Genomic DNA, 23,517 nt, shown 5'->3' with positions numbered 1-23,517 from the left:
TGACACTTAGATTTTTCACAATCGTTATGACTTTGGTAATGTTACATAAATGGCAGCACCCCCACTTTAAAAATTGTTCCAGCACCACTGGCTTTCTCCTACCTAAAAGTGTCTCCCCTTTACTGAAAGTGAATGGGGATAATAAATCCCCCGAAACTATTTTTCAACCAGCTGCGTTTTTTTCGTGAGGGCGGGGAAGCGTCACCCCTCTCCCCACCCGCTGCTTGCCCAGCTAAAACAATGTCAACAATAAAATGGCAATGAAATTATTTAATTGCCATGTTATTATACACAAAGTGTGCCACAGCCGTCAGCCTGCCCAAGAGCCGGGATAAAGGAGGGCATGTCCTCTGCTGCACGGAGGACTGGTGACGTGGCTGGAAAAACACTGCAAAAGTGCGCAAGTCAGTTTGCCCGACTGTCTTGAGCCGGCCAAACTGACATGCGCACTTTGCAGGTCTCAAACAAACTGCCATAGATACCTGGGAGAAGACCAAGCACAGGCCTACAGAGCCTAAAGGAGCATCTAGTCAGACTGCTCCACCCAGTTCATGCGCTGCTGTCAAGCAGCATGAGAGCAGCGTCTGGACTGGTTACAGAAGTTTCCTCTTCGACTGGTGCCCCTTGGAGCCACGGACTGCAAGGACATAGAGGAGACGCAGCCCGGAGTAGTGCATTTATTTTATTTTTAATTTAATTGTAAGGCATGCTTTTATTTTGTATTCCTCTTTTATGTAAATGTATTTTGGGATGCAGTGGGGCACTTCGCTCGCCCACCGCCTTTATATGTTACCAGTCACTCTTGTTTTCAACATCTCCCTCCTTCCAATTGTTAGCATGTATGTTTTTGATTATTCACTGTCAGGGCCGGCTCTAGGGCGGTGCGATCGGTGCCACCACACCGGGCGTTGAGTTGGGTTGGGGGCGTCTTGTTTGCAAATATATTATGGCTCGAAAACCACCTGCTGCCCTGTTCCTTGCTTCCAGCAATTTTCAGACATCCATAAAAATGTCAAGATAACACCACTGATTAATGTTCTTCCTGGAGAGAGACAGAGTTTTGTCTAGTGAATGTTTGACTCCTCGTAAGGTAGCTCAGAGGGTTAGAATCTGTGCCATGCAGATCACAAAGTGCATATAATGTTAATAGGTCAACGGGTTACTGCTTTTGTCAGAGAGATCTTTTTGTTATTTGCAGTTTATAATTAAAATCCTAATATAGATAAATGAGGTATTAACTGTCATCAAAGAGCTGCATGGAAACTGCAAGGTGTATATTAGACCTAGATGTTTTTTTGCCCGGTCTTTCCTTAACCTAATCTGGCAAAAAGGGTTCATTTGGGTAGAAATTATTATTAAAGAGAACCCCTAACAATTAGTGTTATGTTTTAAATTCTGAATTTGTGCTTTTCCAGACCAAGGACTCTTAAATGAACGATATGTGACTCCTACATCTTGTAATCCTCTGTCTTATGTAATATTTCCTGATTTACACGTGTGAATGTCTCTGTTAAATGTGTGTGAGAGACTGGCTATGGAGACTTGAGGGGCACTGTTAGATGATGGTAGTGAGGGAATCGGTGACAGCTGTCGTCATGGGGGGGGGGGGGGGGGGGGGGGGGGAACAAACATTGTCGCACAGGGCGCCGTCAGTGCTAAAGCCAACCCTGTTCACTGTTTCCCGTGTGAGAGACAACACCAGGTCACCAGGTGACCGAAGGGGCTCCTTCAGGAACATATATTTTTCAAACCGATCTTGCTGGATAGAACAGGCTGCATCAATGTTTTTCTTCAGTCCGAGTCAATCGGGAAATTAACCTCCCCTGCATTTTTTCCTGAATTTCTCTCTAATCTATTCCAAAATATCGGACAGCATGAATTCCCCTATAATTACAAAGTACTAATGCGCTTTGGTGCCTCTTTAGGGGTTTAACTCACGGCGCATAAATAGCTCCCCAAAACTGCTTTGTCTTGTCCAGTACAGAAAACGTTTACAATTGTTTTATCGACGCGCAGCAATGTGTTTTCATGATTTTCAGAAAACAAGAAACTTTGACTTACTGGATTTGTAAATTCGAATTAAATGCATGTATTCTACTATTTTTGAGAGTAGATTAGCCGCGTAATTAGGTCACGATCCTCGAAATTCTGCAGTACTCTTGTTATTAACCTCCTTCTTTTTAATTGCCTTCTCGGAAACTGACAGAAGGAGACCGCTAGAACTACGTATCCCATCACGCTCCGTGCTGGCATGTTGACGTACATTCTGTGCGTCGTGGAGTGCTGTTTACGTAGCTGAAAGTGAGGGCTAGCGATGTCTCTGTTCCCTGCCTTTTCTGACAGTTCAAATGACGTTCAAACCAACGCAAGGAAAGGTGAGTGAGCGAGAAAATCCTGCTTTCTCGTGGGAGCTTGGGGACGGTAGTTTGAGGTCGTAGAAGAGTTCTTCCGTTTCCCATGCACATGTTTCAGAACCTCAACCAGGCAAGCCTGTTGTTTTCTGGGACTTGCAGTCCTGTGTACCCCATTATATAATCTGAACGCCAATACAGTACACACACAGACAGGATTACCTATTCACTCTGGATTGGGTAAGAAGAGAGCCCTTGATTATGTGCAAGACAGACGATACCACTGGAGAAAGGGGTTAAAAATCTGTTGTGTTGCTTGGTAACTAATGGTCGCGCATCCGCGTGGCTATGTGTTGCTGTGCAATCTCGTGGGTTGGAATGTTATGGGTTGAGTGTGTTTCTGGTTCCACTGCGTGGAGACCAGTATTGGGTTTGATGAAGGTGGATGTACCCGGGGTTGCTCCTCAGCAATAAAGGATCTTACTTCATCATTGTATTGTCATCACTTCAACATCCCAGCGATTTAGGAGTCAGAGAAAAGGGATTCCCATGGATACGGGGGTAAAGGCATCATTTTATGTGTGGGAGTGGGGATAGGGGTATAGTAGACTACATTTCTTTTGTGGTGAGCGGGGTCGGGGAGGGGGGGGGGGGGCAGGGGTTGTTTGGGGGAAGGGTCATCTTCGGGTACCCACTACAAATTGCCTTTGGTCTTGATGCCGATAAAGATGTGCAATCACAGAGTTTTTAAGTGAAATACGGATATTAAAATAAGCTATTTTAAAGTTCAGATGCAGTTTTGTTAAACACAGCCTAATGTACGGTAGCTCAGGGAGCCAAGGCATCTGCTGCCAAAGGCCAAACTCAACCTGGAGGTCAAAGTTTGAATCTCTGCAGGATCTGCTTTTTACCCTTCGAAGGTTTATAATTTGAGTGCTGCTGGGTTGATATAATAGTAACCCCTGTAATGTTCTGTTCTATTAGGCCGTGGGAACATTACTGGAAGTGCTTCATAAGCAGAGACAGGACTCCTCTTTTTAGGTCGAGCCTAGGCAACGCTTGCGCTGCCGCTTAGTGTTTTGTGGAGTTCCAACCCGACCCATTGCTTGCTTTTCGTTTGTCTATGTCAGTGTTCTTCATAAATCCTTGCTTGCCAGTGGTCAGTCCTGCCTCTTTGTGTCTCCTTTTTCTCTTCGGTTCCTCCCATGCAGCAAGGACTAAGTACTGTCTCATCACGCTACAGTTCTTTATATGTTCTATGGGGGACTACTTTTTTTCTTGGTTTCCTGCTCTGTTTCTGTTTGCCTGTGTGTAGTTTTGGCACCATAGCTGATTACATTTAAATATAGTTTTTCTTCCTCCCACCGCCTCTTAATTCCACAGTTGTATTGTGGGTACGTCTTGTTACATGCCTCCGCTTCATTTGTTATATTTTTTTATCTTTTCGCTATTTTTGATGTCGACCTTCATTTGGCGTTTTTAGTAGAATGTTTGTTTGTTTTGGGCTTTGTTTTAAGGAGGATTGGGCTTGTTGTATTTTTTTCTTGCAATGAGTTTACATTTATTAATTTTTTTATTTAAAAGATGAGCGTTTATTCCTCCCGTGAAAGCAGCGCACCTTGTGTGCAGGCAGCATACATTAAAGGTGTGCGCACTGGGCACCTGGGGATGAGTGTGCCCCGCCCCTACGCTTCTGTGCACGGCAGGCGGAGTGATCTTGTGAGTTCCTTTTGTCTCTGTCCCCCTTGCAGACCTGGGTTTTTGTCTCAGATTCTCTTAAGTATCCTGTGTCTCCATATTCGCTCTGCCACACTTGTTTGGCCCGGTGACATTTCGGTCGTTAGAGACCATAAAAGTATGTATACAATACAGTAAATATCTTAACAAGTTAAAATTGATAAAAAAAGTTCCTTCCAGCATACAAAAATAAATGTGCATCATCTTTAAATACCAGGCCAACAGTCTGCTGTAACATCTGCGCAATATCAATACCCTCAGAAAGCGCATGTGCATTGATAGGGAAATAACACTGAAAGGAAAACAGAACATAAGTCCAGAAAATCTAGCTAGTTCTGAGGGGCTGATGGGTACTTGGCAGAAGTCGTGAAATTAATTGGTCCATTTAAAACACTACTATTCGCATTATGAATAAAAAGTTATACATGCAGTAAGGAATTTAAAACACATTACATATACGTAATTAAAATTTGGAACAATTTAAAAAAAAAAAGGTTTTTAGGTCTCGCCTGAGCCAGCGCATACGCTGCACTGGCGAGACATTTAGTGAGTGGGCTTTAAAAAGCCGACCACAGCTATTTGTGTGGCCTAGAGCGTGCGGTTACGCGCACAGTTACGAGCTGTCATGGCTCATTAAGTGCTCGCTCGTGGGCACCCTAACAGCCGAGCCCAAGCATTGGCCGCGTCACATTGACGGCCGCGCGGCTAATGCTTGTTTATTTAGGATTTATTTTTTGATTGAAAGGTCCTTTGTAACCTTTAATCTCTGGCGGCGCAGATTTTGGGTGCTTCGAGATGGGGTTTAATTTCTTTTATGGTTTTCCTTTTGTAATAGAAGGGTTGTGTGGAGTAAATATGGCATGCCTTCTTGAGTTGAGATCTTTTATTTATTTAACACGTACAAACATAACGAGGCCGCGACCCGCCTTTCAGGTTTTGTCTAAGTGTGCTCTTAATTACCATTGTTTGGTTGGTGACTCTTTGAAAAGGAATTTGACGTCAGAGCTTTGAAATATTTGATTTGCAGCAGCAGCCAGACAAACCAGTTAATTGGAGGCAGGCTTCGAAGTGCCACCGATTATGCGGTTGCACGCACTGCTTTGGTTTGCACAATTTCGTTTTTTGTTACTTTGTAAAAAATTAGGAGCTACCTAATAAGTTCTTAAGTGGGCCTTGGGCAAGCCAGCTTTGTGTTGGACAATTTGAAATGTGTGATAAAACTGCTACGGGCTGCACAACGGGTTAATTAATATTTTGCATCACGTAGTTTAATGTGTTGTACTCTACAGTTTGTGATCGTGATTGACAGCTCTGTTAATGGGCTTTGCACGAGAATGAAAGCTTGAAGCCAATTATGTATATCAGCAAGTTGATCACCCTTATGCAGCGTGTGAAGTCTGGAAGTCACCACTACTAAGGGAAATCATTAAATCCAACTGGCGGGTCATTTATTAACAAATGACGCAATTCCTTACCAAGCTTGGTTTTGTTTGGGTAGTCCCACCCATAGCGTTTTGCTTTTCAGGTACCAGCTCCACATACAAGAAAATATTTATGTGCCCTTCAGTAAGTGATTAGACAGCTGTGCTAAAGTAAGATTTTTCTGAATGGAGCATATTGCTGCTTGGTTTTGTTATATGCTGTATTTCTTGAAAACTCTAATATACGATTTTATGCGTCCATTGAGATCTTCCCAGGACTATCTGGGTTGCTGCTGTGAATATTCTGTAACCAGATTTGCTTTGATTACCAAACTTGCTTTGTGGGTTTCATTAATAAAACGTTAGATAACCTCTGAAAGTGAACACGTCTCACGTTCTCTAAGAGACTCAAAAGTTAGTTTTGGTTTTGTGTCTCAGACCGTGAAACATTTCTGCAGATAAATGAGATTATCATTTTATTCTAATGCATCTCTTTGGCACTTGTAAAATTTGTTGGCAAATCACGCCATCTTCCAGGAACATTTAAACAAATGCACTCCTTTCCTTTACATCGTAAATGTATGAAGTGTAAATTCTTGGATCGATCTATGCTCAGTTTTACCTGTTAGTTTTTTCATTCTTTGTGTGCAGTCTCACACCAATGTTAACAGAATTATTTCTCTGCGATTGTGGAAAGTATTGTTACACTAATAACTGGTTTTTGATCAGGGTCATGCCTAAAAAGACCAGTTACCTTGAAATGCAAAGTGTTCGACCCGATTTGGTTACCAGGCCGAGACCTTACTGTCGACAGATTATTTTTGTCTTTAATTGTGTTCTCATGTTTCAAAGCCCTGCGGGGACGGGTTCTGGAAAAGACAACGATGAGTGTATTGGCTACATTAACCTTGTTGGACTAAATTGACTTGCACATTCAGTAGGTATAACTTCGCACAACTAGTGTTTAATTGTCTGGGTCAAAGACTTGTTAAACGTTGTTTAGAACAGTTAAACAAGCATTTGCAATGCAATAGGTCTCGCTTCTGCGTCAGTTTGAGCTATTTGCATTGTAAATGACACTGCCTTTTATTTATGTGTTTTGAAAACTTGCAAGAGGTGCGTAAACATGCACTCTGTACTTATAGCCTTTGCTTACGAGAAGCAAGGCTGGCAATAACTGCGCCTCTTTTACTGCCAGCCTTGCTTCTCGTAAGCAAGGACTATCTGTACAAAGTGCGTGTTTACGCACCGCTTGCAGGTTTTCATAACACATAAATAAAAGGCATAGTCATTTACAATGACAATAGCTCAAACTCTTGCAAATGCGAGACCTATTGCATTGCAAATGCTTGGTTTTTTTGGAGCTGTTAGGGGGTAAAATAAATGTAAGCATTTGCATCTAGTGTACCTTTTTTTCAACAAAAAAAAAAGATCCAGTGCCTACGCCACATTGAATTTAAAAAACGAGAAACAGAAAAAACAATGGGCTTAGCGGTGCCAAACTTCAGAACTCATTTACAATGCCAATAGCTTAAACTCTTGCAAATGCGAGACCTATTGCATTGCAAATGCTTGTTTTTTTTGTTTTGCAGTTTTATATAGTGGGAACTCGACCCAAAGGTATTGTAGATTACACAATAATCATATTGATTTTTTTTTTCTTTAGGCTCAGGAAGATTAAGTGATTTGCCCAGAATAACAGTATGTTGATTGAGCCCATACCATGACTTGAATCTGGTTTCCCAGTTCCAAAGTCAGCATCTCTGGCCATAATGCCACATCCTCTCCCTCAGATAAAATACAACAAAATGTATTTTGAGAAGCAGGTAACTTAATGCCACATCCTCTCCCTCCGATAAAATACAACAAAATGTATTTTGAGAAGCAAGTAACTCTCCTAACTGGATTAAAGTTCAGAAGAATACATCTAAATTACCTGACTGCTCTGCCTCCACGCTCTAATGTTGTTCTCCCCTCCTACTGCTCTCTACTCACGTGGTGACCGCCCCTACCTGCTCCTCAGTAGCTCCCCGTCCTAAAATACTGCATTGCCTACTTGCTATCTGTGTTGCTCCCACCCTCTCGGCTCCATTACATCTTCCACTTCTCCCTGTCTAGCTTTTCGTTTGTTTAAACCCCCCACCTCTCCAAGATCGTTTGTTCCTCTCCTTCATCTTCACCCCCTTCTCTGGCTACTCCCCACTCTGGCATTGACTGTCAAAACACACCCCTCCCTCCTTTTACGAGATGACTTAAAACCTTCCAAAAAATTGAATAAAGACACGGGCTCCTCTTGGAAATGCTAAGACAGTACCTACCTGTCACGACAAGGAGAAAGACCTTCAACACGGACTGCACCTTAGTCTTCCTCAGTCTTTGTCAGATTGCTGCTCGCTTGCAGTGTTTTTATACATGATTGTACAATGGTTCATTACAAATGGTAAATAATGATTGACTTGCAAGTAAAAGATTAAAGCCGGAAAAAACACTTGAAGACATGACCCCATGACCCCATAATCCCAGATTCTGATCCAATCCATTATACATTCTTTATTGCATTCCCAACAATGCTTGATAAATAAAGCATTCTTCTGCTCATGAATGCATGTGCGTCCATGGTAAATTTAAGTGAAGTGTGTACTTTCAGTATTGTGAACCTAAGACCTCTGTGTGCTCTGAAGTAATTTACTTCCCTGCACATATTGTCTACTCAGGCACCTTAGTGTGCTCTTGGCTAATTCAATTTTCTGCTCCCATTGTTTAATCAGGCCATGATCTGTTTGTAAGCACAGAGTGCATGCCGGTGGACTTGTGTGTCAAAGTAATGCTTTCAAGCTTACTAGACACGAGCTGACCTTTAACTAAAAAGCCCTTTCAAGTTTCCCATACTATTGTATCCATAAGTGAACTTTTCACCTTACTCGTGTTGGTGCAAGATTTGGGCCTAACCTGGTTTTTGACCACGAACAGCTGTGTATTTTCTGCTTGGGTTTGATGTTGTGTCATAGTCTCTTGTGTTATATTTTCTACAGTGTGTTTATTTTTTACATTTTCTAAAACATTCCCCCGTCTAGTTGATATTTTAACTACTTCACCTAGACCTTGTCTGAACTTGGCACTAGGTGGTACAAGTTGCCCTGGGAATCCACTGCTTGCATTGGTGTCCTAACTGGGAACATCCCACTCGCCTTTGCACCTATTCTCCTACAAAATGCTAGGATTAGTTGTGCAACACAGTATATTAACAGTAAGACCACAACTGTTGGCAACAAAGTCCCTAACAACCTCGACATCCAGGATGACTGTGATAGAACACAACCACTGAACCAACTATCTGGGGCACCTCCTTCATTTACCATTTTCTTTTGTAGATTATGCAGTGTCTGTATAGCCTCTGATAAAGTCCCATTGTCAGCATCATTTGGTGGAATAAACGTGCAGCATGCAGTCCCAATTTGCTTGCATACCACTCCATGCATGGCTGTCATAAGGTCCAGTACATAGTGATATTGCATCACCATCATTTACATAGCATGTAGCTCTTCCTTTATGGCGTTGAAACCTTCGTTGGTAGTATTTATGACCTTCAGGAGCTCCCACCACATTATAAGGAGCCAACAAGCTGTTGGTTTAGCTTGCACAAGCGGAAGAATGCTTCCAATGAAGAGTTGAGCATCACTGAACAGGCAATACTCCTGGGGTAAATAACTCCAAGTGCTTGTGTCATAGTACTGTGCAGTTCTCTTCCTGCGGCTATGGTGTAGGAAGGTCGGTGGACGGCTTATGGGGTGTTTGTGAAAGGTTGACAAGTTGATGCCAGGAATGACCAAAACCGGAACGTGCAAGGTCACAATGGAACAGATTCCACCCCAATTTAGTGGTAATTGGGCATCCAGCAGTTCTCTACACTGCCAATAAAAATCCATGAGGCTAGAGGTGCCCCCTGTATGTTGGTGTGGTAAACTGTGACCTTACATCCAGTATTCTGTCCTACGTAAATAATGCCATTCCCTCTGAAACACAAAGATACAGAAGTTAGTCTCATGACCGTCTGAGGACTTACTGTACCATCTATCCACGTATAGTGTGAAATGTTTTCATCCCAGATATGAGTACACTTCCCTAGTGCATCCTGACTAACATCAGTGCCATCCCATAAAGACATAGCCCTACAGGAAAATTCAAGATTGGGGTGCCATTGATAATGGGCAAAGACTGATCCGGTGACTCTAACTCCTGGCCTACAGACCCAATCTGTGGGTTAGGGGTTTATAAAATAGTTGTTACACTTGGTGGGCAGGTGTGTAACTCCTAAAAATCATCCTAAATCTAGGACCATCTTGATCCAATCTACAGTGGTAGGACGGGCTGTCTTCCTCAAGTGTTATTTCGTGGGATACTTTGACACTACCATACGAACTCAGAGAATTTGGGGTTTCGAATTTTCATATATATGATCTGGTAGCCCAGTGCAGTTTTGCCAGACACTCGTATCATCCAGATGTCAGGACACCATATTCTAAACCAAAAGCAGACCTCACGTACCCCACCCCGCTGGCCACTATTCTGCTGGCAGGACTAACATGCGACCCTCACAACATTCAAACGGTCTCCACAACCAGCTGGGCTTGGAAAAGACTCATTAGGGAAACGGAAGGGCACTTACTCTACTCACCAGCTCTTCCCTTGGCGGGTAATACTTGGCTACTCATTACTCAGGAGACCCTTGTAAAGCAAACACTGTCAAGGTATTCCTTGGAAACTATTGAGATTTGTTTCCTGATGGACACGTGTTTTCTCGGACTGAATACATCGGCTTCCTAGACACCTCACTGATGGACCAATTTGTGTTGAGGCGACTGCAGGGAGCACTGAGTTCCCAGATCCCCAGCTACCCCCTTGAACCGACCGAATTTACACCCTTGACACTATTCATCAAAGATACGGGTGGGGATCACCTGATGTCTAAGCTGTATAAAGCATGCATGGTTCTGCTCCCTGCTAGAGAAGCAGGAGTACGTGCTATGTCGGAAAGGGATCTGGGTCATTCGCTGTCTGACTTACAGTGGCATCACTGCTGCATACAGATTGACATGCATGGTTTCCTTAAACAACCGACATAAGCTGATGCACTTTAAGTTTCTATGGCGTTGCGTATGTTACACCCATCAAAGTGCACCGGATGGACCCATCCTGTCCACTCACATGTCTCAAATGTCACTCTCCGTCAACAGACTTGGCCTGTATGACATGAACTTGCAAAAAGCTATATAACCAGAAGGGGGTATAGATTAACACAGGAAATTACGGCGTTATTCGTTAATTAGCACAGAAATGAAACGGTGCAACAGGTGAGGGAGAAACCCCTAAAACCCTCCAATGAGGACCACAAGGTCCGAAATGCAAAGCAGTCAAATCCTGTGCACACGCTTTAGTGTGGTTTGGAAAATCTGATCCAAAGCGGAATGCCAAAAAAGTCTAATCTCAATGCGAATGTTCTTTTGTTACCTTTTTAATTCCGGAAACATCACAGAGTCCAGCCAACACGTGTTTCGTCTTTGGGGTGTAAACCATAGACTTCTTCAGGGCTGTATGGCTATCCAAGTTGTGCAGTTCTACGCCTAGTATCCGGTTATAATTCCGGCGAGGTCTTTCCAAAACATGCGTGTCGTGTTCCGAAAGAATGTCAATCCATATTTGGATTATGCCGCAAAAATCTACATATATCATATGAATTGAGAATTTTAAACTTTCATGAGATTGACATTCTTGCTGCCTTTGCACTTGTTTAAAGTGTGCATGTCTCTTTGGCCGTCCGTCTTGTGTCGGCCAACACACATGCACACTTTAAACCTCTCTAACCCAGATGTTTTAGGACAGCTGGGTTAGAGAAAGCAAAAGCCTCCCACCAATTCTGGTGCTGCTCTGACAGCACAAGAGCAGCACCAGGATAGGTTAATAGCATTAGCTGGGACCCTGTAGTCACGAGGGAATAAGACCGGAGTGAAGTATGATGCAGCAGCAACCACGGCAAGTACATTTTTTATTTTGTTTACTTGTTTTTTATGAAATCATCCACCCACCACCCATTTGCCGGCCCCTCGATACGCCGAAGTTGGCAGGCGCCACTGGTATTTAAATGTGTTCCTTTCTAGTGCTGAATCGTGCAATTGCCCTAAATCTGGTATGATCGAAATAGATCATTATGGATAGGAACCTCCAGTTATTAGTGACCTTTTTGCTATCAAAATACTTTTTAAAGTGAAGTTTTCGGGTGAACTTGAGCAAATCCATCTGAAGTATAGTTAGATCAATATTCAAACTTACGTTTGATTGAGGTAGAGTAGATCCTGGGGTTGGAGTCCTGTATGTGATCTGGGCAGAGATGAATGTGCCTTTGGCATGTCAGATGCATATGCACGCTGTGACTGCCATTATAAAGCCCCAAAGGAGGGGGAGGCAGTGCTTCAAATGGCGGAAGGGGAGGGAGGAGGCACCTAGAGCCGGTTCTTCAGTAATGCATGGCAGACGGCCAGTGGTACAGGATAAGGGCCAAAACAAGTTAAAACTTAGAAACAAATGTGGTAAAGTAACAAAATTAAAATAAAGATAATAACCAGGCTAGGCATCCTTTTGGGAGAGAACCATACAAGGAAAAGATACCACAAATAAAATGAAATTAAGATAACAATAGGCCCAGCCATCCCTTGATCATAGGACTGAGGCTCCAACCTTTAAGGAAGCAAACACAGGTGAGTTACAGGATGAAGTGGACCAGGCGAGTATGGCAGGTCCAGGCTAGCACTTTTTATGTAGCCCCCACCTTGTGCATATTGAACCAGGGCATCCCGCTGCTCTGTTTCAAGCCTTGCCCACCTTTCTTGAAGGCACTTTTAATTTGCCTCTACTGCCACTGCACCTGTCCTGTCCTTCCCTTTCATTCCTGCATCTCAGGTGAATGCCACCCCTAAGCCATCTCCTTCCCCACAAATCCGCCACCCATCTCCGGCCATTCTCTCTCTGAAGTGTTTCCACATTAACAAATCTGATTAACCCAATAATCTCTGTCCTCACTACATCTTCTCCCTTGGACATGAATGCATTGGTACAATACTCACCTCCCTCTGTTTTACTGTATCCGAATTTACTCATCCTGCCAACCTGACTCATTTCGTGTATGCTGTTGGCCCCCTTTGTTATATTGCAGCCTGATTCTAAGGCCTCGTTCCTCTTTCTATTTTCCCCAAGGGTGAGTACTGGTACCTTTTTGTGAAAAAAGAAGTTATGAAGACTTCAGTTTGAAGTGCCTCAAACATCGAAAAAAGGCTCTGCACTGAGTGTGGAAAATCAGTAGGCAAGAGGTTGAAGTGGAATAAACTGAAAATCTTAAACTGGCTCTACGGTAGAGACTTTGTTGACTGAAAGACAGGATTAGTAGTTGGGAGATTTACATTCGCAGTCACCCAAAGCTACTGTCTGGCTAGGATTGTTGAATGAGTAAAATGGAAATCTTGTATACGCAGGAAAGCACAGATTGTGTGATCAGTGTGGATAGCATTTTAAGTATAGACTATAATCAATAAAGGTGATATTTCCTTTTAAGGGTCGTAGACTTCTTAAGTCAGAGTTTTCATAGCGCAGATGTCAAAATGCCCTAACAGTATATTCGTAGAAGGGGTTTTGAGTTTGCCCCTTTCAGTCACTGGCTTTCTTCGACCAGACTCTTTCAGGCAGTGGCTTCAGACTATGTCAATCAAGTTTTGTCTCAGCCCGATGAAGTATTGGACTCTCACCTATGACTTTTGCCTGTTTGAGTACATCTTTCTGCGTCCTCTCCAGGGTTTGCATTGAACTTCATCAGGGACTACTTTACAATTGCAAACCTCTATGTCCACTCCTGCTTGATTCCTTCCCCTATCTTTTGCTCTAATGTGATAACACTTTATGTGTGAGTCCTGTAAACCTAGATCTATTGACAATAGTTGCCTGAGGTTCCTCATTTGTAAGAAGACAATGTTCCCAATATGCTTAACTTCTGAAATTTCCAGATTTCAAATCTGTATATCCTCTGGTGACCTGTAACTTGAAGCATATTGGACACCAATATTTAAATTCTTTTGCTAAACACGTTGGCTGCTTTGTAATGAGTGAGTTGCCTTAAACTTTTTTTGTTGTCTTTAAAAGCTTGCCATCTACAATGATGTTTCGTTTGAACAACTAAGATTTTCTTTCTCTCAGGAGGCTACATATTCCCCTTACCTTGTACTTCAAGAGTCCTGAACCTATAATGTGTCTAATTTAAGAGATCGCTTTGCTGTTCAAATCCTGATGGATTATTCCCATGTCTGATTCTGAGACTTCAGTGTGACAGATCATTGTAACATAAGGGATAACTTTGCTGTCAAAAGGCTGTGAACAATTGAGAATGTATCCTATATGATCTGTGTAATCTGGTAGAGATTGAGCCTGGAACCTCAGTTATAGGAAGTGCACACCTGATAAATAGATTTGCTGTTTGGAGAATGATCCTGAAAGTTCTCTAAATGCAGGATGGCTTTGATTTAGAACACACCAAATTCTTAAAAGGAAGGGGGTCCAAGGGTATATATGTTTAAAGACCTGCAAGAAATAATACCCCTAACACAATATATGTTCAACACAATAAATTTCTTGGGTCTGGTACATTTTTTTCTAAAAAAATGGCAATCAAGGAAAAGAAAAGGTGCAAGAAGGAAGAAGAAGAGCAAAAGAAGTGTCAGTACAGATGAGTCAATAAAGTTTTCTTTTCATCTGCACTAGGCAGTTTTAGACTCACTTTTTCTCTATTTTTGATTTTTCGCGCTGCGCCCCCACATCACCATTCTTTACATTTGGGATTTTAGCATCCTTTGTGAGGCTTAAAAATCAAAACATCCCAGAGCTCCTTCCTCTTAGAGAGGAGGTTGTAGCCCTCAGTGGGACTAGGATTTCCCACTGGGAGGAGAAAGCCCAGATGATGAAGCATGTCACCTTTTGGTGAGTGAGGGCATTCGTCCTAAAAGGGATTTCTTCCCCTATTAGACCTTTATCAAAGAGACACTTCTTTTGCTCTTCTTCTTCCTTCTTGCACCTTTTCTTTTCCTTGATTGCCATTTTTTTAGAAAAAAATGTACCAGACCCAAGAAATTTATTGTGTTGAACAGGATGGCTTTGATGCCAGATGTTTGAGCCTATAGGATCTTTGTAACCTGAAGGGTAACTGTTTCATAAGCCTGAAAGAACCGGAGACTCGGCTACCCTGTCAGTGTCCTGGGCCTGTGGGATCTTTGTGACACAAGGAGATAAATTTGCCCTTTAGATATATGTGCTTCGGAGATAGTAATAACCAAGGTGTAAGCTTCTCTGTCTGAACCCTGTGCTTATGTGATTATTATATCTATGTAATCAGGGATATATGGTTGCTGTGCAAAACCTGGCTCTAAAAGACCTATGTAACTTAGATCTGGTTCTCTGAAACCTCAGCATGTAGGTTTTGCTTGAGATTAGGAGTAGCTCTGCTTGCTGAGGCCTCATCCCATAAATTCTGTGTAACATGAGAAGTAAGTTTACTCTGAGATGTTTGAGCCTATACAAGCTTTTTCCGTTTAAGGAGAACCCTTTTGTCGGAGACCTGAGCTTGTATCTTCTTTGTTCCCTGAGGGATGGCTGTTCTGTGAATTACCAGGCCTACCAAATCTGTGTAACCAGAGGGAAAGATTGGAGCATTCCAGCTCTGCACAGAGGAGAAATAGTTGACTGTTAAGTCCTCTAACTCTGAACTTGCAACATCATTGCGTGCTTGTCACCATATGGTGTTTTTAAGAGCAGGTACTTTGGGTGGCTGTAGTGAAATGCTGGAGCATAGGAAATAAATTATTACTCAGAGACACCCCGTTATTGCAAAATGTGAAAGGTTGTACACCATCTAAAAACGTTGATCCCCATCAACGAGAAAATGTGTGGGGGATGGCATAATTGTTTTGAAAGAGAGTGTAGTCTGTATGAGAGCATAGGATTAACTCTTTTGCATTATATGTATGTTCTATATTTCCAACACAAATAGTGATAGTTCTTCAATATTAAATGGAATAGTTGTATTGCATCTTTAGCCTGGCATACCTGAATTAAAAGGCTTTTCCGATAGATGATTTAAATTTAATTTGTGAAAATTCGAGGTACCTAGCTTAATGACCTGGTGCGCTGTTCCGCATTGACACCAAACTCAGAATCGACTGGTGGAATCAATGTCACCTTTTTTGTCGTGGAGAGTCCTATGATTAGGATTTAATAGCCCTCTCCCACCTAGGTGGCATGCTTCATCATCGGGCTTTATCCTCGTTGGGTGGGTGCCGCAATACCCAGTGAGTTCCAAAGGGTGGGGGACTTTAGCAACGATCTTTTCTCCCTCTGTCTTGGTGTTTGCCAAAGCACTGGTAGCTGCCCATCAATATGGGTTGAGGAATGGAGATGTAAACTGGGTAATGGTGAAGTTAAACTATGCTGCGGCTTATCCCTTTTCGTCTCCGTTTTATTTCTGGCTAGCATCCGTGCCAAGATTAAAAATAAAATGTTAACCAACTAAACACAGTAATGCAGAATTGACATTTTTAATCTGCCAAAATGATAACCTGTTATGACCCAGCTAATGTGTAACACGTTTCTTGCTAAACAAGAGCTTAGGAGCAGGCATGGGAGAGAGTGTGAGATTTTTACAAAGTATGCTATGACTGTACTACACAGGAGTCCTCATCCAAGTGTTTAGCATTGGAGAAACGTTTCTGACATGAAGAATCTCTTGGAATGTGACACGGTATGCGTGTCTTACAGTATGTGAAAAATTTAGTGTAATCTAGTTTTGCTCCAGGAGAATTGGGCAACTATTTGGCCCTTTGGGTATCATTTTGTAGGAAGGATATAGCATTTTTGTAAGGAGGTAAGGGGGGGAATACTTTTGACTGGTGAGTCTAAACTACTTCACTGTGATGCAGTCACACAGGTTTACACCGCTCCAAATTTACATACTGTCCATCTCAAACTGCCATGGTATTTCAAATAGTGCAGATAGTGAAGTGCTTTGTATGAACTGCTATCTTTTTCACATGGATATAATCTTGTTGCTGTCTCACCTGATGCCATGATTATTCGCTTTGGGGGTTCAAATGGCAGGATATTTTCTGATATGCATAGAACAGAAATCGGTGTTGAACTGGTTATGTTCAACAGCGTGATAACTGAAAAAGCATTTGTTACAGCATTCATTTAAATTGTCAATTTGGTGACGATTGCCTGGCAGAACCCACTAGAATTAGTGGCCAGCATTGTATATTGAATGACTGCGTGTACATGTGTTTAGTTGTTCACGTTTTTTGTGATATATTTGTGCCCATAGATTGATCAACCTCAGTGTTTTATTTGATTAGTTAATTATCTTAAAATAATTGCTACCAAGGATCGTGATCCAACTTCTGTGCCTGTTAAGTGGGCCTCAAACCATCTACAATTTGATCTTACAAAATTGAATTTCTGAGTGGGGGATATTGTTTCCAACACAAGTTTAGCTGCTGGCAAAACTGACCCTTTTCTAAACTCCCAGCTAGTAGTTAAAAGCTGTAAGATTGTGGCTAACCAGCTACTAAATGTATTGTTGTGTCAGGATGCAAGATAACTTAGTAGAGAAATTAATGCCAACATCAGACAAAAAACCTATCCGCCAACCAGACATGTAAACATTTTGTATGAGACAACTGAAGTAAAATTATAAGAGTTTGCTAAATTTTAATCACAATAAGCAGTTCTATGATGCGCTTAGGAACAGTGCAAGGATTGTTGATGGTTTAGCCCACATGAATGTCTGAGGAATGATCTAGTGGCAGTGGAATGGGGTATCGATTATAGTATGCTCCCAAAGGCTAATTAACCGCTGTACGACCGCTGGAGGGTTTGGACCTGATGACCTCAGATTCATTTTGAAATCTGAATCTTGCAGGAGTGCCTCAATTTGAAAGTTGTTTTGAGGATCTTGGTAATATGGTGGCAACCCAAGGATTGCTGTGAAGCGTATATGATTATAAATACACAAAGGGGTCTAGTAGGAGCATTATCCCACCCAAAAGAAGTATTACTCCAATATCGATTCTGACACACACTATGTACGTGGGTTGGTGTGGAAAGAAGGATCGGACAAAACAAGGAAAGAGAGCCCTGTGCTGTTAGGACAAGAACCCTCACTCTCGAAACCACTCTAAGATAGGTAAATGAGACAGGCATTAGAATAGGAGTAGCTGTCAAGTTTTGAAAGTTTGGGAGTGTATCTCTCTTATCATCTGTAGTCACAATGTAAATGTTGGCATAAAATCATGTAAGTGTAGACATGGAATAATGTGCAAATTAGGCTCTCCATATGTCGTGCACCATGTCTACAAAATCTCTGTCCATCCTTTAACTAGTCCCTGCAGAGGGGATCTGTCGGGGTGGTTAGAGTGGTTTGGAGAAAGAAACAAGTGAATGAATCCAAGGAACACTCTGTAGTCCCATTTAGTTATTTTAATAGTTCAGGTCACAACAATTTTTAATTATGTTTGTTTTGTTTATTGTATATATACAGTTCTGTACTCTGGGTGGGGACTGATGATGGTAGAGTTGAGTTTTTATACACGCTTTGGATAAGAATTTACCCCATTTTGACTTGTATTTCATGGTTCTTTAACACAAGTGTTTTTTTTGGTGCCGTACACTGGTGACACTAGAGTTTAGATTGTTGCACAAGTAACTGCTATTTGTTTGTTTTTCATCATTTTAAGTGGGCCCTACTGCTGTGACAGGCCAAAGGTATAGCCACCAAGTTGAATGTATAGATAGTATTTACATATTTTTTAACACAATAGCAGAGTGACTTACATCTTCTGGTTCTGATGAATGCCTTTGAACTTTTTCAAGTATTTCTTGGCAGAAACCTGTTGACCACATAAGATAGGTCAATTATAGTAACCCCTATCAATGGGTGCACAAAAATAAAGGACAATTTTCGCCCACCATGAGAGAGTTTTATTTACACTTTGTCACTAGTTTTGCGCCCTGCCCCTCACCCTATATATCAACATTGCTCAGCCTTATAACAAAACACCTCCACCACTCCCCTTTGTTTTTCTTGGGAAGTTGTAGCCCACACCGGGTTCCTTGCGTTCCCAGTGTGAGGAGGGAACCCAATGATGAAGCGTGTCATCTTCGGGTGAGTGAGGGTTCTTGTCCTAACAGCGCAGTGCTCTCTTCCCTTGTTTTGTCCGAGCCTTCTTTCCACACCCACCCATGTACAAAGTGTGTCAGAAGCATATCTGATTACTAGTGCCCTCATAATAGCTTTTGCCAAATTGATGCTTTGTGCTGAAGAATCAAGAGAATTCCCCAGATGCATACTTGTTCCAGAATGGGATTACCCACGTTGCACAATGCAATGACTCGTGATGCTGAAGTCCAGTCCTTGAGGAAGGGTCATGTGCCACTACATAGTGAATTTTAGTGCAGCCTTTGATAGTAGTTACAGCACACGATCATGGGTGAAGTTGTTAAAACTGGATGTCCCAAATATTTGACCTCTATTAGGATTCATGGGCAGTTGTCAAAAAGCATCCAATATCCCTGGTCTGTACTAGGAAGGGAGTGTTTCAGGGGTACATCTTTGCCTTAGTCCTTTTTTTCTCTCCATATGTGCTAACAAGACTGTGACTTTTCTGCTATGGTTTGCTATAGGACTGCTTTAACCTTTTATTTCTCTAATGACATTGTCATCTGGGGCGAAATGCCTGCGAGCCCTCAACGTGGATTGAATGTCCTTTGGCACAGTGTACTTACTTATGTTTAATCTGATGAAGTTCCAAGCCATGAGCTTCGATTATCCAGAGTACAGTGGTTTTTAGTGTTTGAATGACAGTCGCATCCTAAAATATATAAATAACTTGGGGGGGGGGGGGGGGGGTTGTTATCTTTTATAATAGGCTATCTTGGGAACACAAAAGGCAGACTAAAGTAAGATCTCTTGAAGCTGTGGAAAGTGCCCTGCTGATTATATAATTTTTATGGCTCACAGATTGTGTCTCTGGGATTATAGCCAATACTAGTGAAATCAAACTAATAGCTTATGACACCCCCTTTTGGCTGCCTTGTATGACTAATCACTTGGAAAATCTGAACAGCACTATTTTGAAGGATATAACAACAAACAGCCCTGCACACTTATAAAAAATTAAATCATATATAGTACATAGACTGTAATATTTAACACAACTGTTTTTCCAAAGAAAGATCGATGTCACCAGATGATTTTGTTTTTGTCCTTTATTTGATTTTCTTAATCTTTTAGAATCGTTTTTTTTGGTAACCGCCAACGCGTTTCGTCCACAAACGGACTTCTTCAGGGCTTACAGTGTGTTTTAAAGTTCGTTCTTTCTCAAGCCAATGCGTATTGGGTCAGCTGATATAGAGCAAAGTTCAGGACAGTAGAGTTGTGTCCAATCAGAAACTTGTCTTGACAATTGTTGTCCTTGTACTGTTTGTGATTAGGCGTGTTTTCTTAGACCAGTGTTATATGGCTTGGAAATTCAGAACAGTATAGTAGGCAGTAAAGTCATATTCATTCGAAGATTTGCAGTGATGGTTATCTGTCAGTGCATACACGCATCCGACTTCCGAAGAACTTCATCAAGCGACGCTTCTTCTACTGCCTACTATACTGTTCTGAATTTCCAAGCCATATAACACTGGTCTAAGAAAACACGCCTAATCACAAACAGTACAAGGACAACAATTTTCAAGACAAGTTTCTGATTGGACACAACTCTACTGTCCTGAACTTTGCTCTATATCAGCTGACCCAATACGCATTGGCTTGAGAAAGAACGAACTTTAAAACACACTGTAAGCCCTGAAGAAGTCCGTTTGTGGGCGAAACGCGTTGGCGGTTACCAAAAAAACACGATTCTAAAAGATTAAGAAAATCAAATAAAGGACAAAAACAAAATCATCTGGTGACATCGATCTTTCTTTGGAAAAACAGTTGTGTTAAATATTACTGTCTATGTACTATATACATGATTTAATTTTTTATAAGTGTGCAGGGCTGTTTGTTGTTGTATGCTTTTGGGGAGACCAAGTGGATTGTCTTTGGCCTCTTCATAAATTGGGACCTAGGGGATTGGGTCTCAAGCCCTTTTTGCACCTTTTCATTTGTATAAATAGGGACGTTTAGACTGGTGCAGGTATCTATGCTTTGATCCCCGTCTCTGTATATTGGTTCTATTTTGAAGGATATGTTAAGGGCCCTAGATAATGCCCCAATTGGTAGAGGATGTGCTACCAATTGAGAATCACTTCGCGCTAGAGGCCGAGATCTTTTACAGATTTGTATTTGTGAATTAATTAGAGTTGTGCGCCAACCATTTCAAGGTTGTATAAAGAAATTAGGCACCGGACAGCTACTTGTGGGATTAATTATAGAAACTTATGCACACTTGGCTTGAAATGTTGGGGCTGTTTTATGATGGCTTTGATGTAGAAGTTGATTTCCAGCCATATAAACTCATGGACATAAAAAATTTGATTTTACTCTAAAAATTATGACTACAATCACTTGGGACGGAATAATCCTCTAGTCAGTATTGTAAAGGTTTTGTAGTGGATAAACACGCAATCAAGCTGTAAGTGTGGATTCAACCTTCAGATGGGTATTCAGTTGAGTTAGATTTAGATGCAAAGGGACTTTTGGGGAAAAGAAGAAATGGTCAAGAACTGGTGTGAGATCTGCACATTGTAGACTATGTACTCCTGCTTTTTGTGAACATAATAAGATTATAGTTTTAATGAAAAGCTTGGCTGTCTGATTAATCAGCATGTACAACATAACTCTAACCTAATTAATAGATTTGCAGTCCCTAACCTGAGCCAGTGAGAGCTGTTTAACTTGATGAATAATGTTACTGGTTGAGACTGTAGCCTGAATGGTATCAGTTGCCATAAAATATATATTTACTACTTGAAGAATAGTTTGTAGTATCAGTACACACTGTGGAATATATATTGTGTAAGAGCACTGAGCTAGGAAGCTCTCTGTAATCTGCGGTGTATCTCTGATGCCTTAGGCATGACCATGTAATACCCGTTACCTGAGGGATAACTTTGCTGTCGGCGAACTCAACCTGTAAGTACTACTCTATCCTTTTAGATGACTCGGCCTATAATATTTTTGTAAATCTAAGGGTAGATGTGCCTGTAAGATTTGCACAACATGTGACTTAACTCTGCCTCTAAAAGTCTAACCTATATGGTCTATGTAATATGAGGAATAGCTTTCCTGCCAGATGGCCATGCTGATAAGATCTCTGTGATCCATGAGGTAGACTAGCTGTAGCTACAAAGTATCCAAGCCTGACAAATATTCCTGCTGTCAGTTGTCTAAGCTTGTAAAGCTGTGTAACCTTGCTCTGCTACCATATCCCTGAGACTGCAAGATATGTATAACCTGGAGGATGCTTTTTGTCAGAGTCTAAGATCTCTTTAATCTGAATGATAGCTCTATGGGCATAGGTCTGAGCCTGTAGGAGCTGAATAAATGAAATGCAGCTCATACATTTATACCATAATATCCTTCCATTTATGTTGGTTGACAATTCTGTTAGTCGAGTAGTAAATGTAGTCCTCTTATTTCAGTGGACTCTTTCAAATTGAAGTCCTTCATCTCTACACCAGACTCCACAATTGTAATTGGCTCAAGGAGAAGCATATATTTTACTAGTTATTGAGTCTAAATGTTCTGAATGGGTGCTGGGTAGGGATGCAAAATATCTGTGGCTAAGGTGCCATAAAACCTTAACATAGCACTCGAGATACAGCCTAATACATACAGGTGCAATATATGTGAAAAGCAAATAGTCTAACTTAGGTAACGATACGCAACAAAATATTTGCTGCCATATATTGTTTGTTTCTTCAGGAGTTACATCAAGTCAACATTACAACACCAGACAAGATTTCTCACTGGGTTAGTTTGGGGGTCTGTTGGGACTAATGCTATCACTAGGCTTGTTTTCTGCTCAGTCTTTAGGGAGAAGTTGAATTAATGGGTTTTGTTTACTGTATCAGTTCCTGTTGCAAAGGGAGAGGTCAGTTTAAGGTACTTTGGGGAGATGGAGGTATATCTTTCTTTGGACGTAGTGAAGCATAAGAAACTCTTGCATACCTTTGTCAATAGAGCGCTGTTAGAATTTAAGCCTATCATATCCTAATTAACCTGTTCCATTTTGAGATGAAGGGCCCTATCTAATCTAAAGATCATTAGATATTTCTTTTTGGGTGTTTTGTCCCTGTTTGCAGGAGGAATGGTGGATTATCACCTTGGTTGATGAGAGGAGGATTAAAGCAGTGGTCTGGCCTTTAATTCTTGCTGAATTCTTTATTGATCTGCAGCTGAGTTTGTTCTGAACGTTAACTTTACTTTTGTGTATTGTGTTTGCCACTTGTATTCAACTTTAGGTCTTTCCAGAAAGGCATGGTGTTTAGTGTACCTATTGTTTCACTCCTCCATTTCCAGGGTATCCGTTCAGATAAAAAATTAATGATATGAAAAGCCTGTAGGATGTCCTCTTTGTTGTAAGTGTGGCTTAAAGGAGTGGTGAGGGTATCACAGCATTTTGCAAATGTTATGTGAGTGATCTAGTTCTGAAATGCATGGCCCGACAAGAATGAATTCGCTAGGGAATAAGGCTGTTATTACACTTTTTGCCCTCTGTTTATGCTGTAGGATTTTTAAAAAGTATTTAAAGTAACGCATAATTATATAGAAAAATTGGGAGCCCCTTTTGGAACAATCCGGTTGCACACTAGAGACATACTGAGGACATTTACGGTTTCCATACAGAGCTATATCACAAACAAGGCTTAGAGGCACATGCACAGGACACCTATCTAAGATAATATAACCCTCCAGCATGGGATTGTGATTT

At 41.5% G+C, this 23,517-nt stretch overlaps 1 protein-coding gene across 1 annotated transcript in view; it reads left to right on the top strand.

Annotated features, from left to right (window-relative positions):
• The first annotated feature begins 2,229 nt into the window (after positions 1-2,229).
• NRDE2 (NRDE-2, necessary for RNA interference, domain containing) overlaps positions 2,230-23,517 on the top strand; it is a 205,004-nt gene continuing 183,716 nt past the window's right edge. The window contains exon 1 of the mRNA XM_085626525.1: positions 2,230-2,375. Coding sequence (XP_085482651.1) covers positions 2,315-2,375 — 61 coding nt within the window. The 5' untranslated portion in view covers positions 2,230-2,314. The remainder of the gene's footprint in view (positions 2,376-23,517) is intronic.

The sequence above is a fragment of the Triturus cristatus genome, chromosome 9 (genome assembly GCF_964204655.1).
Source record: "Triturus cristatus chromosome 9, aTriCri1.1, whole genome shotgun sequence".
In the NCBI taxonomy this organism is placed as follows: domain Eukaryota; kingdom Metazoa; phylum Chordata; class Amphibia; order Caudata; family Salamandridae; genus Triturus; species Triturus cristatus.
Note: the sequence above shows the minus strand (reverse complement) of the source record. Positions and strands in the feature narration are given on the sequence as shown.